Source organism: Hyla sarda, chromosome 5 (genome assembly GCF_029499605.1).
Source record: "Hyla sarda isolate aHylSar1 chromosome 5, aHylSar1.hap1, whole genome shotgun sequence".
Lineage (NCBI taxonomy): Eukaryota > Metazoa > Chordata > Amphibia > Anura > Hylidae > Hyla > Hyla sarda.
Genome location: NC_079193.1, coordinates 45,322,933 through 45,345,403, shown reverse-complemented (window position 1 = coordinate 45,345,403; position 22,471 = coordinate 45,322,933). Strand labels below are relative to the sequence as shown.

Genomic DNA, 22,471 nt, shown 5'->3' with positions numbered 1-22,471 from the left:
CCGGAATCGCGCAAATCGCAAGTGTGAATTCACTTGCGATTTGCGCTGATCGCCGACATGGGGGGGGGGTCTGATGCATTTGTGTGGGGTGCCTGCTGATCGATATCAGCAGTCACCCCGGTCCGGTCCCCGCCCGGCGGGGACCGAAATTCCCACGGACGTATGAGTACGTGCCTGGTAAGACCCAGGGTGCAGGGACGTACTCATACGTGCTTGGTCCTTAAGGGGTTAAAGGAGTTTAAATGAAAAGTCAAAAAACTTTTGTGAAAATCATCCATTGCGCAAACATTTGCGCCTTTTAACAACAAATAAAAGGGTAAAACCAATTATTTATTCCTCCCTGTGTTTTTTTCTGTACTCGTGTCCGAGTATTAAAAGGCAGGAAAGAATCAATTGATGCCCTGAGCACCCTAAATTTGAACCCATCATATAGAAAACATGTTTCCCTCAGATGTACACTTTTACATTACTGTAGCATCCTCTGTGCGGTTCTGTATGCATATTCATGTTTCTGGCTGTTTAGCTTTGTATCTCTTGAAATCCATTTTCTAAGGCAGGAGGTACAAAGCTTCTTATGACATTAAAGGGGAATTCTGACATTTTTTCCAGTGTCTGTACCTGTGTTTGATGGCTGGTCTTACAATCCTTATGTGATCATTTCCCCAGATGTTCCATTTAAGCAGCATACAAAATGAGTGTTGTCTAGGGACTTTCCCAGGTTGCAGTACAGCCCAAGACAATGATTCTCAAGTCAGGTGTTGAAAGGGAGCATGCCTGTGCTTTAATGTATGGAGCCGCCACTGGGTGGGGGTGGAGAGATCATTCTCTACAGTACTGCAGGGAATTGTAGTTTCAAGCACAGCACACATGGAAGGGAGCCTAGCTGTTCTGCAACGGGAGGGGTTGTTGATGTGTGGGAGGGAGAAAAGTCACCTCCCACCTAGAAACAAGCGATCATAAGTACTGTAGTTAGAGGGAGGGCACAGACACAGGAAATAACCAGTTCACACAAACAAGCCAGCAGTGTGATGGGGGAAACAGGACACCGCCATTTACCACCAACACAAGAACGGATCCTTGGTAAGCCTGTCCATTACTGGCTGACAGGTAAATCACCTTATGTTGGATAACCCCTTGAATACAACACAACAACATTCTGTGAAGCTTTTTTTTTCTTTTTTAATTTGGGATCTTATATCACAAAATACATGTTTAAAGTTTACATCAGGTATTAGAAACTGAGATGTCTTCTATTATAAAGTACAAATATCAGATGCTTTTTTTTTTTTTTTTATAACTGCGTCCAAAATGCAGACTACATTTTTTGCTGTATATAAACTGTACACAAAAAAAAAACAAGGCACTATACAGTCGCTTATTAGCCCCTTTAGTCTGACATGTAAGCAAAAAGGCAAAAAAAACAAATCTGTGAATAAATCTAGCAATGCGTCTGTGGGGGCCAATGCGCCAATGTAGGACTGTAGATGGGGGAAGAGCTAACTCAGCCTTTTCACTTTTTTTTTGCACCATTATAGGGCACAGTGGAGAGAAGCAAGTCCACACAGGATGTGACCATCGTAATACTAACCACCACATGCAAAAAAAGAGAAAAAAAATATATCACAAATGCATATGGTATACAGACAACCTGAGGTTATCCGCCGTTAGCACAGTATTGGCATTGTATTTTACGGTTTGTGTCATAACACACAAATCTTACACAGTGATTATATTGCATAGTTAAATACACAGTGTCGATATAAATACATTCTATTGACTCAGACAAACTAAACATTTACAAAAGAAAAAAAAAAGATCCAAAACTGTAACGTTTCCAGCCAAGGAATAAAGTTTGCGTTTAGCTTAAGTGCACGGTAGATACTTGCGGGTTTCTTGGGAGTAACACTCCTCTTCCTCAGTGGCTCTTTCAGTACATTTACAAGGGGACAGGAGTCAACAGGCAGCGTAGTAACCACAGTCATCGGATCTCACATAATTGTCCTTCATTTCATCGTCCTATCCACAGCGGCCGTACACAGGGCTGTAAGACGGTACACTGAACTGTGCACGTAACGTAAAGACAGCGAGTGCAAAATTCTGCAGTAAAGTGGAGAGACGTCTGGAAGAGAACTGCAGGCTCACAGATGATCCAGCAAACCGTGAGGGAAGGTCAAGACGACGTGATCTCTCTAGAAGAGTCCTTTAGCCTTTTTGACGTTGACTTGTTTCCAGGATGGCAGTGTGTTGTATTCTTCTCTAGACATTTCTAATGCAATCTGAAAATATATTGTGATCATTAAATGAGGTTCTAAAGTAGAGGAAAGGTACTGGATGTTAAAAGGGTTGTCCAGGGAGCAGATAAGGTCCTACTTGTACAAAGAAGACGGCACTCACCATAAAGCCTGAAATCTTTAAATGGGCACTCTCATTAAAACTAATTTTTGCTATTGCACTCCTTATGGTAAATGGTAAAATATTTCTAATATACTTAGTTTTTTTTTTTTTAAATGAAGTTTTCTATGTTTTATTTGTGCTTAAAAAAGCTCTAGAGCACATTTCCCCCCATCTTATACACAGACTTAGGACCGAAGCCCAAACACAGGAAGTGCAGCCTGGAGTGCTGAGGGGGTGTGTCCAACCAATAGCATACGGCAGTTAAGTGTGAGAGGAGCTATGATTGGATGAGGCTGAACACACACCCCTCAGCACTCCAGGCTGCACTTCCTGTGTTTGGGCTTCGGTCCGAAGTCTGTGTATGAGATGGGGGGGGGGGGGGGGGAATGTGCTCTTGAGCTTTTTTTTAAGCACAAATAAAACATAGAAAACTTCATTTTATTTATTTTTTTTAAACAAATTATATTAGAAATAATTTTTATTTACCATAAGGAGTGCAATAGCAAAAAAAATTTTAATGAGAGTTACAATCTTCAGTTGAAAAGGGACACATACAGGTCAGGGAGTGACAAAGAGAGCGCATGCGCTCCCCGCTGTCTGTGTCACTCCCTGACCTGTATGGGTCTCTTTGCAACTGAAGAGTAAAGATATCCCGTTTTATGGTGAGTGCCGTCATCTGGTCTTCTTTGTGTTTGGATCCCTTTGCTGCATAAGACTGAGCACTGGTAGTGGGGGAGTACCCATCGCTCACGCTAGAGCGGGTCTCTACCAGTGCGCTGGACACTATAGGCAGCAGTGTCGGCTGATCTTGCTATCGTGATGGTCTTCTTGTGCTGCTCTGCGGTGCTCTACTCCTGCTCCATGGTCATTTTTTAAGTATACTGCTCCGAGACAGAAGGAGGCGAGTGCTTGTCTGGATCATCGCGTGTGGGTGAAACTACGCGCCTACACAGGATGTCCAATAGATGCACGATGTCGCCATGACACGGGTAACATCACACATCTATTGGACATTGCGTGTGTGTGTGTAGTTTCGCTCGCCCGCATGCGATGATCAGGACGAGCATCCGCCCCTGAACAGTATACTTCAGAGACAACCAGGAAACACAGAGACGACCAGGAGATGAACAGGTAGGACCTTATCTGCTCCCCAAGACAACCCTTTTACAGGGGTTCTCTCAATATTGAAAGTTATCTGCTATCCTGTATATAGGGGATAACTAGCTGATCAGAGGGGACCTCTCCAATCGTGAGCACGGATACTTATCCCCTGCATGAAAGGAGGAGGAGGAGTGTGCATGCTCGGTCACTGCTTTATTTACGTCTATGAAACGTCCAAACATTGTCAAGTTCAGTTCTCAGCAACGTTTGGAAGTCCCATTGAGAACGTATGAAGCAGTGACCAAATATGCATGCTGCCGATCCATTCCCTTGGGGGACAACTGACCTCCATTCTCGTGATCAGTGGTCGGACCCCCCACCGAGCAGTTAACTATCGCCTATACTGTGGATAGTGATGACCTAATATTGGGATAACTACGTTACAGCAAGCAAATATCACACAACTGTGACAGTGCACGTGAGAAAACGTGAGCAAGCATGTGCAAGAGCAAGCAGGCGTAGGAGAGTATCTCTTTAAGGTGGACTTGTCAGAAGGTTCCATACTCCTGCGTGATTTGCTTTGTGTACAAACGTGTTTTTCAAGATAAAAAGGCTCTTTAAAACTATTTTCCAAGGAAACATTAAGTGTACAGAACTTAAAGGGGTACTCCACTGGAAAACATTGTTTTTTAAATCAACTGGTGCCAGAAAGTTAAACAGATTTGTAAATTACTTCTTAATCCTTCCAGTACATATCAGCTGCTTTATGTTCCAGGGGAAGTTCTTTTCTTTTTGAATTTCCTTTCTGTCTGACCACAGTGCTCTCTGCTGACACCTCTGTCCATTTTAGGAACTGTCCAGAGTAGGAGTAAATCCCCATAGCAAAACTCTCCTGCTCCAGACAGTTGCTAAAATGGACAGAGGGGTCAGCAGAGAGCACTGTGGTCAGACAGAAAGGAAATTAACAAAGAAAAGAACTTCCTGTGGAGCATACAGCAGCTGATCAGTACTGGAAGGATTAAGATTTTTTAATAGAAGTAAATTATAAATCTGTCTAACTTTCTGGCACCAGTTGGTTAAAAAAAAAAAAAAAAGTTTTCCAGGGGAGTACCCCTTTAAAGCATACCTCTCATGATGGTCATGGTGGGAGGATATGGGTTTCAAATTTCTTGTAACTGAGCCTGAGACTATAGAAATCTGGAGACGGATTTCCCAGAAGTCCCATAGATTTGTATGGGACTTATAGCAAATATGTCTCAAGACTGTGAGCTTTAATAAAAAAAAAAAAAAAAAAGAAAAACATTTTAATAAATAAAAAAATCTATAAATAAATGTATTAATTATTTAATTGATAAATTCATTCATATAAAAAAAATTACTAAATAAAAACATCTCTAAATAAATGGATACATTATTTAATTAATAAATTAAATAATTACCAGTAATATTAAAATATATATATATATATATATATATATATATATATATATATCTAAAATAAAAAAAGTAAAGTAAGTAAATTAAAAATAAATAAATAGTGAAATTCCGTGAGGATTTCTCCCACTGAAATGAACAGAAGCTTTAAAATCTGCATAAAGTCTGCGCCTTAAATCTATGCAGATTTTGAGCGCGTTCGTCAGACATATATTCCGCACATTTTCAGAAGCTGAATTTTCAGCCATGTCAATATATTTTCTTGTCTGTGCACAGGAATATTCTTCCTAAATATTATTTCTATAACACAGAATTACGTGTAGCGTCTATTGACATAAACCAGGGAGCCTCCAGCTGTTGCAAAACTACAACTCCCAGCATGCCCGGACAGCTGAAGGCTGTCCGGGCATGCTGAGAGTTGTAGTTTTGCAACAGCTGGAGGCACCCTGGTTAGGAAACACTGATATAAACTAAGGAACCAGTGAAAAGGACAGCAAATAATCTAGGTAATAGTCTCGGGCTCAGAAGTTGCCAGGAATTTTAAACACCTGCAAACTGCAAAAAAGTGCAGGGAATGACTACCCAACAACGAGGGGAATGGGAAGGGGCACTTGACTTGTGACAAGGACAGGCCTTTCTGTATCGTCAGGCACCTATTACACCTCGGATTCCTGGCACGTCTCCACAGCTTTGACCAAGAGAGAGCAAAGCGCCCAACACTGATCTTTCTCATCCAAGAAAATATTTTAATTTAGGAGCTAGAGACGAACCAACTTCGTATAAATTGCTGAATCCCAATTGTAAGCAGTAGTGGTCAATTTGTTTTGTCTAGAAAAAGCAGTTCCGCTTTTCAAGTGCTCGGAAAGCGGAACTACTTTTTCTAGGTAAAACGAATTGACAACTGCTGCTTGAAATTTGGATTTGCCGGGGGTCTGAACGCTAGTGACCTCCAGAGTTTTTGGATGTCCGAGCATGTTGGGAGTTGTAGCATTGAAACAGCTGGAGGAGCCCTGGTTGGGAAACCCTGCAATAGGGGATAAGTCGGACCCCACCACCATCTCCGAAACGAGGCACTGACTGTCAGAAAAAGGACGAGCTGTAGACGGCACATGTTCCATTCATTTGTATGGTAGATGCTCGAGTGCTGTACTAAGGCATACTGGGAGTTGTGGTTTTGCAACAGCTGGAGGCATTCTTGTTGGGAAATACTGCCCTATCCTTTGGATAGGTGATAAGACATTTGCTCATCTTTAGTAGGAGCCTTTTTATTTATTTAATTTTTTTGAACTTTTTGCTTTACATATTGTACCACAAAGCAAATAGACGGGTGCAGCAACCACCAGGTCAGACATTATACAGATACATTTTAATTGTGTGTTTGCATTAAAACGTATATATTACTCGGTGACTAAGTAATAGCCTGTCCATACACAGGACCGTGTTCTTCAATCCAAAGTGATAAAAATGATAGGAACGAATATAAAATCCTGCACCCCAAAATGAAAGAAATGACAGTATTTACTGATAACAGAGACAAACAGTATACCTAAAAATGTGTATGCAAATTGGGAGTGGAGTAAACCAATATATACTCCTACAACACGACTCCCCCCTTTAACCACTTAAAGGGGTACTCCACCCACAGACATCTTATCCCCCATCCCAGTGGCGGAACCCCTGTGATCAAACATCTTATCCACCTATCCTTCAATTAGGGGATAAGAAGTCTGTGGGCGGAGTACCCCTTTAAGGAGACAGTGATTTTTTTAATTTTATCTACTCACATTTAATTTTTAGCTATAAGTGTCTTACCTTTTTTTTACCTACAGGGCCATTTGTGAGCTAGTTTTATGCAGGACCAATTGTATGTTGTAATGAAAAGAAAAACGCAACTTTTGCCAAAACATTTTTTTTTTCGGGAGGGGGGGGGGGGGGGGGGGGGGGAGTGGGTGTGCGCAGTGCGCTTCATGGTTTACACCCCATTTGTATATGTGTTTTATGTACCTGCTTTTAAAAAAAATTATGACTTGTTGACCAAAAATTTGTATGCTTAAAAATGTCCTCTGACCCCTACAACATATATTTTTCCGTATACATATATTTTGTGCACCATGATCTGAAGTTATTATCGGTACCATTTTTCTAGTGTATGATGTGACCAAAAATACGCAATTCTGGACTTCGGTATTCTTTTTGTATATTTACGCCATTGACCGTGCGGTTTAATTAACATTTTATTTTAATAGTTGAGAAATTTCTGCCCACGTGATACCAAAAATCATTCAGAAACATGAATGGAGGGGGCATGGCGGCTGTAGTCTGCAGTCATCTAGCACAGACTGAAGTTCGCTCCGTGCACGGATGACTGGGGTGCCGTGCTGGAGATCGTGGGGGTCCCCAGTGGTGGGACCCTTGCAATCGGACATCTTATCCCCTATCCTTTGGATTTTTTGGCAGAGTACCCCATTAAACAGGCTTGCCTGCATACTCTGAGCACCAATCTGATTGTTTGGACACTGGTAAGGGGGTTGCTGGGACCTTGTGGAGGTCCTGATCAGCCCCCTGACTTATGCAGAACATAGATTTTCAGATTTTAGATGTCACAATCAAATTTGATTGCGGCATCAGAAGGGTTAGGGGTAAGTCTTGGTCGCTGATGGCAGACGATATTTATTGGGTATGAAACATGTTCAGCGCGTGATTGTGCTTCATACACAGGGACTGTGACATACATGCCCTATACCCTTAAGGTGTTAATCTTGGGCATCAATATACAAAATAAAAAGAGTAGATTCCACAATAAAAAATATATACTTATGCAATAATATAGTGCAACTGCCTCCCCTGGTGGAGCCAATTTCACTATATATGGTTCTGATACAACTAACTCACACGATATATAACCCCCCCCCCCCCCCCCCCCCCAAAGGACATGAAAAAATAAAAATCTATGTGCAAAAACAAAGAAGTACTGTAATCCCTAATGTGCAAACTAAAGCAAAATAAGGTGACTAGTGCAATCTGAACCAAAGTGCTTATGCAAAAAAAGGTTGATGTAATACCTGTAGAACTACAAGTCCCAGGAGGTCCAATTTACTACAACAATGAAAAATACAAGCAATCTAAACCAAGGTGTTTATGCAAATAAAAAGTTGATTAAAAGCCTTAGAAGGTCCAATAAATAACAATAGAACAGTGTTTCCCAACCAGTGTGCCTCCAGCTGTTGCAAAACCAAAGATCCCAGAATGCCCGGACAGCCTTTGGCTGTCTGTGCATGCTGGGAGTTGTAGTTTTGCAACAGCTGGGGGTACACAGTTTGGAGACCACTGCTCTGCGACTAAGAGAATAAGTAAATATTCTGTCCATACACAGGAGACTGATCAATGGTTCATCAATCCATAGTAAGCACTGGCTCATTTCAGCCACCACCATCCACTTTGGATTGATGAACCTATCTCCATAGAGACATTTATGAATTATCCTGTGCATTAGGCCAAGTACAACCCCCCCCCCCCCCCCCCCGTTAATATGTGTAGCACGTCAGTAAATGCAATTTACCTCAAAATCTTTATCAGAGAGATAAATTTCAAGATTTAAGGGGTCCACTCCCTCAGGCAAAGGGCGGGCAAGGAGTTCCTCCAGGGGGTAGATCTTTGTACAGAGTTTGGCCAGAACGTCTTCTACAAGGATTATCTGACTGGAGACTTCAGCATCCTGTAGAAAACACAAAAAAATAGACTAGATAAAAACAAATAACAACAACAACAAGGAAAATATTAACATAATACGACTACAACTACTACAATAATAATAATAAACTAAAAACTATAATACAATAATAACATAATAATAAAATAATAACAATAATATTGTTCTTGTTATTAATACAACAACAACAACAACAAAATAATAACAACAACAACAATAAAATAATAATAACAATAATAATTAAAACAATACATTAGCCCACCTTCTCTGTGATCTGGGCGATGTCTTCTCTGTGCTCCCAGCTGGGGAACATGTTGGTAAACGTCAGAGGTTCCAGACCGGCATGAATTAGATAGGACTTGGGTGGTTTTTTACTATTTTTGCCTAAAACACAAAGTAAATGAAAAAAAAGACTGTCATTTAAACAAACTTTGCATGGATCAACAGTACAGGGGAAGAAACTTTGTAATGCATCTTAATAAACAAAAATCCTTTTTTCTCGAGCTTCTTTCTTCTCCCCCCTCTCCTGTGAGACTGTAAACCATCTCAGCTTTGTCCTGTGTCTGCAACACAAGCCTTACAAGTCTATAAAGGGGGGAGGAGGGAGCTCCGCCCACCAGCTCTGGGAGAAATGAAAATTATAGATGAAGCTTGCAGAATTCAATATACAAGTTATACAATGGCCAGAAATCGTGCTGCTCCTCATGTGCACAGGACCGCTTATCCTGAAAAGTCACCTTAAATGACAGGTTTGCTTTAAGTCATAACATGAACATAATACATATAATAAAAATAAATAAATGAATAAATGAACAACTGAACCCGGTTCTATTCAAAAGTGAATGAGACAATGCAGTCTGACCCAGCGCCAAGGGATTACACCAGCTGCATAAGCAGAATTCCCCTCGTAGCGCTTATAAATCACAGGGAACTTTTCTTCCTATATCAAAGCCTTGAGGAATAGAATAAAGCCTCATTGTATTGGAACAAGAATGACAGTGCGGCATCTCTATGGGAGTATTCTGTAACTTATTGGAGAGTATAGCAGTATCCAGCTTGTGGCTCTACAGTGGCTGCAAAACTACAACACTCAGCAGGCAGACTATAGGTGTGATGGTTCCCCGCGGGTGGGGGGGTTGGTTGGCGGCTTTGTTATTTATTGATGATCGTCATCCATTCGGGATGAGAATTTTGTTGTGTAATCATGAATGTAAATGTATACAAGCTGGAGACTCTATCTTTGTAGTGTGCTGAAGTGAGTCGTATTCTACATCAGTCTAATAGCGTGGTTTCCAGCCAGTGTGCCTCCAGCTGTTGCCAAACTACAATGCCCAGCATGCTGGGAATTGTAGTTTTGCAACAGCTGGAGGCATACTGGTTGGGAAACACTGGTCTTATAAGAAGAGCATTGCATACCCCGCCACTTGGTTGTCTTGAAGAGGACTGTACCCATGCTAATAGTTATACCTAAATCAACAAAGGAAGATTTTGACTTCATATCCCATCCTCATATATTGTTGTTATATCCCAACACCATATCCCATCCTTTTATCCCGACCTCCTATCCCGTCCCCCTATCACGACCTCATGTCCTGTCCTCAGGTGGGACTGATTTGTGATGAAGATATTGTAAGCTGAAAATAGAAGGGGGCATGGCTTTGTGGGACTGGGCGTGGCTTTGTGGGACTGACCGATGCACAAAAAGGGTAGATAATAAAAGGGGTGTGGCTTAAACAGTGGGCGTGTCTTTGTGAGATGGGGTGTGGCTTGAAAGCTGGATAAACACATTCACCAGGAGACGCAGAGCGAAGCTTGTGGAGTAAGGTACTGGAAGTCCCATATACTCGCATGGGACTTGAAACAAAAACCCATCTTTTATATAAGGGTATAGGTAAGCGTTAATTTAACTATCATATATTTTTATTTGACATGTAAGTAATATGTGACCAGATATTATTGAAATATCTCCAGCCGTACGGAAGTTATGTGGGAACATAAAATATATATATATATATACATATATATATACATATATATATATATATATATATATATATATATATATTTATTTTATCTCTCATCTCGGGCTCCTTACCTTTGCAATACTGTAGCACAGTCTCCATTGCGCTTTTCCTGTCTGTATCCCATCGTATCCGTGCGGACCCAGTAATATCATCTTCCGAGGGCCACCAGCCTTGCCAGAGGTAAACCTCGTGATGATTGTCAACAAGGAAGAGAGCTGCATTAAAGAGAAATAAAGCTGATAAGTGTCTGCAGAGCACAGAATGGATTATTGCGTTGCCGGCGGCGCCATCTTAGTGTTCAGCTTAGCATTGGTGTAATAATAAATCATTTTATTGATCTATATTGGCATATATTCCTAAGTGAATGGGCACAGTACTCAATTTGGCGCTTCTGTCCATTCCTTTTAGCAATCATGTAGGTCTCGCACTCAGATCCCTGTTGTCCAAAATCTCCTACATGTCGCTATGATGTAGACAACGCAGATATCGGATGTGGTCCCACATACCGTATTTTGCAGTGTATTTACTGCTGCGTATTTTTTACTCACTGACTTCAATGAGCAGGAAAATACGCAAATTAAAATACGGCACATGTGACCCTACCCTTAAGCAGATTCTTGTTAAGTGACATGAGGTCCATAACACTAAACATGAATGGAAAAAAAAGAATCTGGCACTTTACATTCAATAACATAGAAAAACACATGCGCATGACATGATTGCACCATCACTCAGTCGCACATTTTTAACCAATGCTAAGCTGGAAAATAATCTGATGGCCAATGTCTGCTGAAACACTGAATGGCCAATTATTGACTATGATTATTTACGTCAATGAGTAAAAGAAATGGACACAATTGGTCTTACGTGTATTGCCTGTTTTTTTATATATATATAATTAAATTTTTTTTATTTTTTTTTTTATTATTTTTACTAACTTATAACTTGCCATAGTGGTACACTTTGATCGGTGGGGGTCCTGGGTAGCCAGACACCCATAACTGCAGATAAAAAGGTACAAAAACATTCTGCTGAGCGATGTGCCCCTTGGTTCTGCAGACTCCTTTGACAGGAGGTGTAGAGATTCATGGAAAGGCTAAGATATTCTCCATAAAACTGTACACCGTACACATCTTGGCTTTTTAAGAGTGTCCAGGCGGATGTGAATGGGCACAGTGCTCAGCTTAGCGCTTCTGTCCCTTCATTTAAGTGATCATGAAAGACTCGCAAAATCTACGAAATGTCACTATGATGTAAAGCAGTGGTCTTCAAATGGTGGCATTCAAGCTGCTGCAAATTTACAACTCCCAACATGCCTGGTCTGGTCATACTTGGAGTTGTTGTTTTGCAACAGCTGGAGAGACACAGTTTGAAGACCACTGATAAGAAAATAAGGTTACATTTCATTTATCTAGGTGAGGTCCATAACACTTAGGGCGGGTACACAACGGAGTTTTGGAGTGTCTGCTCGAAATTATTTCCCGTTGTGCAGTGATTTTTATTACCCCCTATAGAATGATGAAATGATTAATGGCCAAAGGGAATCCCCATCGGAACCAATGCAAAAGGCAATGCACCTATAATTCCGTGCAGAACATTATAAGTCTGAATGATTTAGCCCAAAAAAAAAAAAAAGGATCAGGCATTTAAGAACAATTTTACATTCCATAGGTGTTGCCCTGTGACAAGTCCTTTATAAGTGTTCATAGGTCGCTTTCAAATCCAACATGTGTTTCCAAGACTGAACCTCAGATTCACAGTCACTGGTAGGGAGTATTAGCCTCATTGTTATTCACTAGGGTCACTAAGGTCCTCTGAATTTATGTGTAGAATCCCCAGATATAACAAGCATGATACTTATTTATGCAGCACTGACAAATACCCATAAAGTCATTTTCTGTTACGTGTGAACAGGGTTATATGGAAGACAGTCACAAGAATGGATTCAGATTTCACAAAGTTTGCGCCAATATCTGTGTCCTATCCAATACTAGCTACAATAGTGGAGAGTACTTGCCTGGCTGCGAGGCTGTGTAGAGGTCCTCCTGTAAGAAAGGCATGGAATTCACCACTGACGGCAACCTGGATGGGTACATGAATTCTGTAGCTGTGAACTCTCCAGATGAACTACTGAGGCTGAACAACCTTGGTGTGAAGTTAAATTTCCCAGGATCTGTTAAGACATGGAAAAAATAAATATGGCAGGATTAGATATAAAACACTGAAATGGTCTTAATCTGTTTTCTTAGTAGCCTCATGAAGCTCATAAGCTGTGAATATTATGTTTTATATGCTTTAATAAAAAACAACTCAAAAGGTGTCTTTATAGATGTTCTGGGAAATAAAGAAAAAAGAAGAGGCGCGCTCCTAGTGGAATATTGTAATATGTTCAGGTGTCGTTTGCTGAACTTAACATATGGTGTTTTGCTGAGAGCACAGCACCTTGATGTGCATGTAGACTCGCAGAGGGGTGGGCTGCCTCAGCGTCCTTGACCGTAACCAATAGGTACGGTATGATACAGTTAAAAGCAAAAAAATGGATAACGGTGGACATTCCGGATGGCGTCTTCCCTATGAATAACTTGCCAAAAGTTTATTAAAACAAAATGGCAATTTATTGGTAAAAGATGCGACTCACAAGTTTTCAACCCGTTACGGGTTCAAAACTTGTGAGTCGCATCTTTTACCAATAAATTGCCATTTTGTTTTAATAAACTTTGGGAAGTTATTCATAGGGAAGACGCCATCCAGAACTTTCACCTTAAGGCCATGTTCACACTACGGAATTATTGCGGAATTCCACGAGCGGAATTCCACGGTGTGAACTTAACATTAGTGTGAATGGGTCTCCGCGAGACCCGTTCACACTGCGGAATTTCCGCCGCTGAAATTGTTCTGCGCAAAGAAAGAACATATTCATTCTTTGTGCGGATTCCGCGAGCACTGCATAGCCGTCAACGGTGACAGCGCAGTGCCCCACGGCCCTAGCGCCGAAGCACCCTAGGCGGCGGCCGCCAGGCGGAATCTCCGCTCGCGGAATTCAGCGAGCGGAGATTCCGTAGTGTGAACGCACCCTTATCCATTTTTGCTTTTAACTTTATAGAGGTTCTAACCCAAGTGGGGTCAGACTATCACATCAGTACCATAGATTTCTGTATATCGATGCCCAGCATCAAAAAATGACAATTCAGGATCTGGCAGCAGGTGGTGCAATATCCAGTGGCTTGCATAGGTATTTAACCACCTTGGACTTTTCTACATTTTGTATAACCACAGATACAAATTTATTTTTCATTGTTGTTATTTTATCTAATGAACCAACAAAATATAATCCATCATTTGGAAGTAGAGGAAATATCACATTGATTTCAAAAATTAATTTACAAATAAAAATCTAAAAAGGGATGAACATCTGTTCACCTCCATTTACTGTGAAACCCCTAACAAACATCTGGCACAACCAATTGCCTTCATTAGTCACATGGGAGGGGATTTATTATTTATGGTCTACTCTTGCAGTGATCTTGAAGTGCCTGCAGCAATTTATGAAACTGTTGCACGGCCACATCACTTCAGCATTGTGGCAGTTTAGATGCGTTTGTAGGGCTGGTGGAAGTACCGTATTTTTCGTTGTATAAGATGCACTTTTTCTTCCCGAAAACTGGGGGGGGAAGTTGGTGCGTCTTATATGGCAAATACACATCGTGGCGGTCCCTGCGGCCATCAACGGCCAGGACCCGCGGCAAATACAGGACATCACTGATCGCGGTGATGCACTGTATTAACCCTTCAGACGTGGTGATCAAAGCTGACCGCTGCGTTTGAAGCGAAAGTGAAAACAACCCGGCTGCTCAGTCGGGCTGTTCGGGACCGCTGCAGTGTGCTTACAGGACACCGGGAGGGACCTTACTTGCCTCCTCGGTGTCCGATCGGTGAATGACTGTTCCGTGCCGGGATCCCCTGCATGGCCGGCGCTCTCCATCGTCATCACGTCATCCATCGCATCATCGCACACGCCGTCCCGTCATCCAATAGGAGCGGCGTGCGTAGCGACGTGATGACGGCGACGGAGAGCGAGACGTTCCGGAGCGACAGGGACGCGATGGAGGGCGACATCCAGGGCAGCGGTGAAGAGTGGTGACAGTCCGGAGCGGCGGGGACACGTCAGTGTTACCTCCTATACCAGTGATCTTCAACCTGCAGACCTCCAGATGTTGCAAAACTACAACTTCTGGCATGCCCGGACAGCCAACGGCTGTCCGGGCATGCTGGGAGTTGTAGTTTTGCAACATCTGGAGGTCCGCAGGTTGAAGATCACTGTCCTATACTTTACAGTGTATTTGGTTCAGAATCTTTTTTTCTAGATTTTCCTCCTTTAAAATTGGTTGCGTCTTATATGCCGAAGCGTCTTATATGGCGAAAAATTCGGTAAGTCTGAGCTAGCGTGTAAAAGAGGTCATGTGACAAGTTTGCGACTTTTTCTAATAAGTCGCATTTGATAAATTCTTCTAAAGCAGTCCACAACCTGGTTATGGTTCTAAAATGCTCTAAATGAAAACAAAATCAGACTATGGATAGGGTCACACTTATCGGTTCCGAAGCGTATTTTACACTGTGGATCTGCCGATGACAGTGAGCCCCTGGCCTGTGCAATCCGCTGCTACGAGCGCACACACAGGTATCTGCAGGACTGTAGTAAATTGTGCGCACATGTGCAGTTTACTCTCGGACATCGCGGCCGCTCTCTGCCTAGCTGAGGGAGCAGAGGAGCAGCCACCATGTCTATTAGTAGAAACTGCACATGCGCAGTTTAATACAGTCAGCTTGTAACAGCAGATTGCACAGGCAGGGGGCTCACTCCAGGGCCTGTCATCTGCAGATCCACAGTGTAAAATACGCTGCGGATCCGTTACGTGTGACCCTACCCTAAAAGAGCCCCACAGGGTAAACAGTTTGATGAATTCCCCCCATAAATACTAAATAGGGTCCACCAATCTGCCATTTAATCTCAATACAAATACACCTGTTCTGTGAAGGCCTAAAAGTTTGCTAGAGAGCATTATTGAACAAACAGCCTCATGAGAACCAAGGAGCTCTCCAAACAGGTCAGAGATGAGGTTGTGAAGAAGTACAAAGCAGGGATAGGTTATAAAAAGAAATATCCCAAGCTTTGAACATCTCACAAATAGTCAAAATTTATCATCAGAAAATAGAAAAATCTATTTATTTAATTATATATCTCTGAACCAGCATAAATTTCAATACATAAAAAGGTTATTATAATATGCAGCAAAAGGTGTCCCAAAAATGTTCCGTTTATAAATTTCAAATTTGATAATACACGCTGCCCATTGTAGTTAGACAGAGAGTCTAAAACCTGAACTGGCAGCATCACAATGATCTATCATGCTGTCAGTTTGTGTCATTAGACTACAAGCTGGGTCAAGATTTGCTACCGTAATATGGACGCAATACTACGACCGCATTACGTTCCCCTAATACCAGCTGAAGATGGAGAGGATGTATATTATAAATAAGGATTACCTTGCAACATGCAGTCATAGGCTTTACGGTCTCTCCTGCCAAGTGCATCCCAGAATCCTAGGGATTCGGAGCCCTCGTCACTTTCATATATAGTCACCTTGCTGCTGCTATGCAACCCGGCCTCTAAAGGACATCTGTAGTGACAAAACAATGTCATTATAGGAGGGTAGGATATAATTCATACTTGTCAAAAAATAAACCGAACCAATATTATTCGATTTGTTTGCAAATTGTCTTTATTATTATTATTTTATCTCTGTCAGCCTGTTTTGCCAAGTACCTGTCAAGCTTTGTTCTAGCAGTCAGTAGGGCAGTGTTTCCCAACCAGTGTGCATCCAGCTGTTGCAAAACAACAACTCCCAGCATGCCCAGACAGCCTTTGGCTGTCTGGGCATGCTGGGAGTTGTAGTTTTGCAACAGCTGGAGGCACAGTGGTTAGGAAACACTGTAGAAGGGGGTCACATCAAGTTTCTGAAATTATATCATTTTTCATCATTTAAGAGAATTGTGCAGAGTTCAAAAATATATAAAATATATGATAAATATATAACTAAATAAATATATCTAAATATCTACACATCAAAATATATCATATATTTATATTAATACAAAACCTGCTTTCTTTCAGTAGCGCCTCACCTGTCCATGGCCTGTCTCTGGTACTGCAGAGATAAGGTCCATCGGAGTGAATGGACCTTAAAGGGGTATTCCAGGAAAAAACTTTTTTTTTAAATATATATCAACTGGCTCCAGAAAGTTAAACAGATTTGTAATTTACTTCTATTAAAAAATCTTAATCCTTCCAATACTTATCAGTGGCTCAAGTTGAGTTGTTCTTTTTTGTCTGACAACAGTGCTCTCTGCTGACACCTGTCTGTCTGTCTCAGGAACTGTCCGGAGCATATGAAGTTTGCTATGGGGATTTGCTCCAACTCTGGACATCGCCCGAGACAGGTGTCATCAGAGAGCAGTTAGAAAAGAAAAACTCATCGTCAGCAACTGATAAGTACTGGAAGGATTAAGATTTTTTAATAGAAGTAATTGACAAATCTGTTTAATTTTCTGGAGCCAGTTGATTGATAGATATATATATATATATATATATCTATCTATCTATATAAAAAAATTCATGGATGACCCTTTTAACTTTGGTGGAACTTAGCTTTGGCTGTCAAGAAATGATCAAAATTGTAGTTTTGCAACAGCTGGCAATTTGGGTACAATGTCTTAAAAATTGGGATCTCAAAAATTCTTACCAATTCTCATATCCTACACAAGCACTGGTCAAGTTCAGGGCATTTATTAAGGATAATCCCTTTCAGGGCATTGCATAGTGTTCCCAGCAGCCTTCATACTCACTGTTCTTTAATCTTGTTGGCCGCAGTCCTCCCTACTTCCTTTGTGTGGCTCTGCGCTTTGCAGCCGTGCCAAAGGTAAATGACGGCTTTATTGACATTGAGCAGTATCATGGATGTCCTGGATCGGAGGCTGCTGCAGTGACAAGCCACTTCAATGAGATTACCCTCCATGGGAACCTCTCCCCGAACACAATACAGTCTCCAGTCACCTGCAGGGAAACAGAGGAGTCAGAGGAAGGGGAAAAAAAACTGCAGATCATTGGTATTTATCATAGACTGCTAAGTAGGATTATTCAGAGCAAAACCAGAATGTATTCAGAGGACGCGGCTAATGACTATTACAAGAAACCATTACAAAATGTTATATTCTACATTCATTAACCATAAAAAAAACAAAAACAAAATAAAAAAAAATCGGGACATACTTTGGGCATTTTCTTCTTCCTCTTCTCTCCTCCCAGCGTGCACAATCATACTCCCTTCAAAACACTGAAGAAAACATGGCGGCTCCTTCCCTTGAAGGACCTGGACCTAGAATATTAGAAAATGTTGGTGTTGCAAACAGTTATGATATATAAAAGATCATGTATCTGTACAATAAACTACTGCAGCCTGTACTCACCATTAGAGATGAGCGAACTTACAGTAAATTCGATTCGTCACGAACTTCTCGGCTCGGCAGTTGATGCCTTATCCTGCATAAATTAGTGCAGCTTTCAGGTGCTCCCGTGGGCTGGAAAAGGTGGATACAGTCCTAGGAAAGAGTCTCCTAGGACTGTATCCACCTTTTCCAGCCCACCAGAGCACCTGAAAGCTGAACTAATTTATGCAGGAAAAGGGTATCAACTGCCGAGCCGAGAAGTTTGTGACGAATCAAATTTACTGTTCGCACATCTCTACTCACTATCTCTGGTATACAAAATGTATGCAGGCATTTTACCCTTTTACTAGCTATGTACAATGAATCACATCAGGACTAAGGCTCGCTTTACATCTTGTGTCTTCTGTTCATGACAAAAGTCATTGCTGACAGAGCTGTATAGGGGAGTAAGCAGGGGCTGACCGATGTAAGACACATAAGGAGCAATACACACAGGAACACAGACACACACTGGGAAAAACACAAAAAACAAACAAAAAAAAGTTTTCGCCCAAATACAAGGTGGCCACCGCACACCCAAGGTTATAGTTCTATTTCATGGAAATCATAACTTTTCCTGTATGGCTGCATACTTCGTTCTCCAGCTATGATGGTCAAGAGCCACCCAGGAACCTGTATAGGAAATAACCCTGTGCACATGCATGTGGGGGGCATGTATAAGTGGATCCGTTTTATTTTTTTTCGCACCAGGATATCATGTTAACATTATACAGTGACTCCCCCGACCTACGATGGCCCCGACATACGATCATTTCAACATACGATGGCCTCTCAGAGGCAGCATCAACATACGATGCTTTTGTATGTCGGGGCCATCGCATAAACGGCTATCCGGCAGCGCAGACTGCTTCAGCTGCCACCGGATAGCCGTTTGCGGTGCCCCGTGTGGTCCGCTGACGATCACTTACCTGTCCTCGGGGCTCCGGCGCATCCTCTTCGGGATCCCTGCATCGTCGGCGCTCTCCATCGTCGTCATCACGTCGCTGCACACGCCGTCCCGTCATCCAATAGGAGCGGCGTGCGTAGTGACGTGATGGCGGCGACGGAGAGCGAGGATGCCGGGGAAGCAGAGGCCTTACCGGAGCGTCGGGGACACCCGGGGACGCAGCGACAGCGATGGAAGGCGACATCCAGGGCAGCGGTGACGAGTGGTGACGGTCCGGAGCGGCGGGGACACGTGAGTATAACCTCCAATACCAGTGGTCTTCAACCTGTGGCCCTCCAGATGTTGCAAAACTACAACTCCCAGCATGCCCGGACAGCCGTTGGCTGTCCGGGCATGCTGGGTGTTGTAGTTTTGCAACATCTGGAGGTCCGCAGGTTGTAGACCACTGTCCTATATTTTACATTGCACGGATTCCTCAACATACGATGGTTTCAACAAACGATGGTCCATTTGGAACGGATTACCATCATATGTGGAGGGACCACTGTATGTATGTATATATATATATATATATATATATATATATATATATATATATATATACTGTATAGACATTGTGTAGAAGAAATATTTCATGAATGTAACTTGCCTGCGCGCCTCTCTCCTCATCCAGCTCGATCGTCATTAGCGCTGACGTGCCCTTTTCGCTAACCGTTGCCTGTCGACCCTGCCAGAAGAAGTACGCGCACTTTTCTTTTCCTGCCACCCGCACGTGTTCTGTCTTCTGCCGCTGTCCAACTAGATCAGAGAAAGAGACATTAGCGAGAGAAGAATACAATAGGGATTTGGAAAAATTCATACAGTTTCGTAGGGACGACTACTTTGTACCCAAACTCCATAACAATCTTTTATGTTTTACAAGGAATTTATGTACAATGAGGGTCTATTCCCACGTACAGTATCCTGCAGATCTGAAGCGGTGTTCAGTCATTTAGTGCACATTGAAATCAGCAGCTTCAAATCCTGTGCATCAAATATGCGCAGTATACTGTACATGTGAATACACCCCAGAGTACGTTCACACGGGCAGATTACATGTGGATTTTCTGCTGCGTAAAGTCCACGGTGGATTTTGCTACTATTGACTTCAATGGGTCTGAAGGAAAATCTGCAAATCTGCCTCTATTGTGGATTTTCTGCTGACCCACTGAAGTCAATGGTAGAAAAGTCTTCTGCAGATTTTCCCCAGCAGATATGCAGCGGAAAGTCCACAGGTAATCCACCTGTGTGAACGTACTCTAAGGGTACGTTTACACGGGCGGATTACCTGCGGAATTTCCACAGCGTAATTGCTGCAGAAAATCCACAGCGGATTTTGCTACCATTGACTTTAATGGGCAAGCAGAAATCCTCAATAGAGGCAGATTTGCAGATTTTCCTTTGGACCCATTGAAGTCAATGGTAGGAAAATCTGTTGCAGATTTTCTGCAGCAAATACGCTGCGGAAAATCTGCAGGTAATCCGCCTGTACGTACGTATCCTTAAGGGTGCGTTCACATGTGCATATTTTCTGCTGCAGATCTGCTGCTGAAGTCAATGGGCAGCAAATCTGCAACAAAAATACACAAGTGTGAACGTACCTAAAGAAGCATTTTATTATTTCAATCTAGAAATAATCTTCATAAACAGTTGAGTAACTTTGTAAATATAATGTATCATTTAAAGGGGTACTCCACTGGAAAACATATATATATATATATATATATTTTTTTTTATTTTTTATTAACTGGTGCCAGAAAGTAAAACATATTTGTAAATTACTTAAATAAAAATAGGCAAAAACAATCTGAATAACCAAACAAGATAAAAGAATGTGTGTCTGGTCATGAATGGGGGAATCGGCCTAGTCTTGAACTTGTAGAAACAAACAATTGCATTAAGAAAGAATTTTCCTCATTTAATAACCAGCAATTGATAGTAATCCCGTTGGCGGTGCTCACAATGGGTTTGGGACATTCAGAGCGGACAAACCGAGCGGATCTACGTCACAAGGAATCAAAGACAATTACTGAAAGGAAGGAACCCTGAGCCATGAATTACAGGGAGGAGATTATAGAAATTATAAGACGCCAGAACACTGTGCATTGTGTTATTCTGCGCTGCACACGTCTATTTATAGATACTGACACCATATACTGTAGCGGCGACTGTATTACACGTAGCCATAAACCTCTTATCCCTTATCCAAAGGGTGGGCCCGCCGATGGGACCCCCCGCGTTCTCCGTGCAGCACCCGGCATTCTGTGTCGTGCTGCTGCTTCAACCTCGGAAGCCTCTGAGTTTCCGGGATTGGAGACGTGATGTCCCACCGCCGCCATTCATGGGTGTTTTGCAAGTGTTTTGGGCCTAATGCCCGGAACAAAATTCTAAAGTAACTCTTAATTTAGGGTATTTAGGGTTTGTTCACACTGAGGAATTGGTGAGGAAGTATTTAGGCCAGAAAAATTCAGCAAATCTGCCATCTTCTGCTTGGAGCAGAATTGGTGCTGGCACAGAATTGGTGCGGAATTTGAGGAGGATTTTGAGGTGGAATTTTTAAAAGGAAATCTGGAGGAGGGTCAATACTACAACCATTGGCTGGTACTTAAAGGGGTACTCCGGTGGAAAACATTTTATTTTATATCGACTGGTGCCAGAAAGTTAAACAGATTTGTAAAATAACTTTTTTTTAGAAGCTGTATGCTACAGAAGGAAATTCTTTTCTTTTTGAATTTCTTTTTTGTCTTGTCCACAGTGCTCTCTGTGGACATCTGCTGGCCGTATCAGGAACTAACCAGATCAGGAGAAAATCCCCATAGCAAACCTATACTGCTCTGGACAGTTCCTGACATGGACAGAGGTGTCAGCAGAGAGCACTCAAAGTTTTTCACCGGAGTACCCCTTTAATTCTCCTTTAAAAATTCAGTGCGAAAATTCTGCTTCAATTCCACGTCAATTCCGCTGCAAGCACATTTTGTCAGGAAAAATAGTCTATTAACTTCAATGGGCTTTTACCCGTAAATTCCCCCCCCCCAAAAAAATTTAAAATCAACGTCGGAACTTCATCTACGGAAATTCAACAGAGTGGCAGAAAGATCATTAAATAAATAGAACTTTCACTCAAGGCGAAATTGGAACGAAATATTGGCGGTAGAATTATAAAAGTGAATTCCTCAGTGTGTGCATACCCTTATACATGGAAGAAATGCTGAGGTTTTGCGCAGATAAAATCAGCAGCAGAATACAGAATGTCTTACAATTGTAACCCACAAGCTGTGGACTTTTGCAGACACGAGGTGCAGATTTTAAAGTGTTACTGTC

General features: G+C 42.0%; 1 protein-coding gene across 5 annotated transcripts in view; it reads right to left on the bottom strand.

Moving 5' to 3' along the window:
• Window positions 1-1,162: 1,162 nt before the first annotated feature.
• SVIL (supervillin) overlaps window positions 1,163-22,471 on the bottom strand; it is a 316,448-nt gene continuing 295,139 nt past the window's right edge. For all 5 annotated transcript variants that reach the window (XM_056519430.1, XM_056519428.1, XM_056519431.1 and 2 more), the window contains 9 exons: window positions 19,761-19,909; window positions 17,990-18,095; window positions 17,566-17,773; window positions 16,207-16,340; window positions 12,680-12,835; window positions 10,734-10,877; window positions 8,901-9,022; window positions 8,489-8,644; window positions 1,163-2,276 (listed from right to left, as the gene is read on the bottom strand). In XM_056519430.1, coding sequence (XP_056375405.1) covers window positions 2,190-2,276; window positions 8,489-8,644; window positions 8,901-9,022; window positions 10,734-10,877; window positions 12,680-12,835; window positions 16,207-16,340; window positions 17,566-17,773; window positions 17,990-18,095; window positions 19,761-19,909 — 1,262 coding nt within the window. In that variant the 3' untranslated portion in view covers window positions 1,163-2,189. The remainder of the gene's footprint in view (window positions 2,277-8,488; window positions 8,645-8,900; window positions 9,023-10,733; window positions 10,878-12,679; window positions 12,836-16,206; window positions 16,341-17,565; window positions 17,774-17,989; window positions 18,096-19,760; window positions 19,910-22,471) is intronic.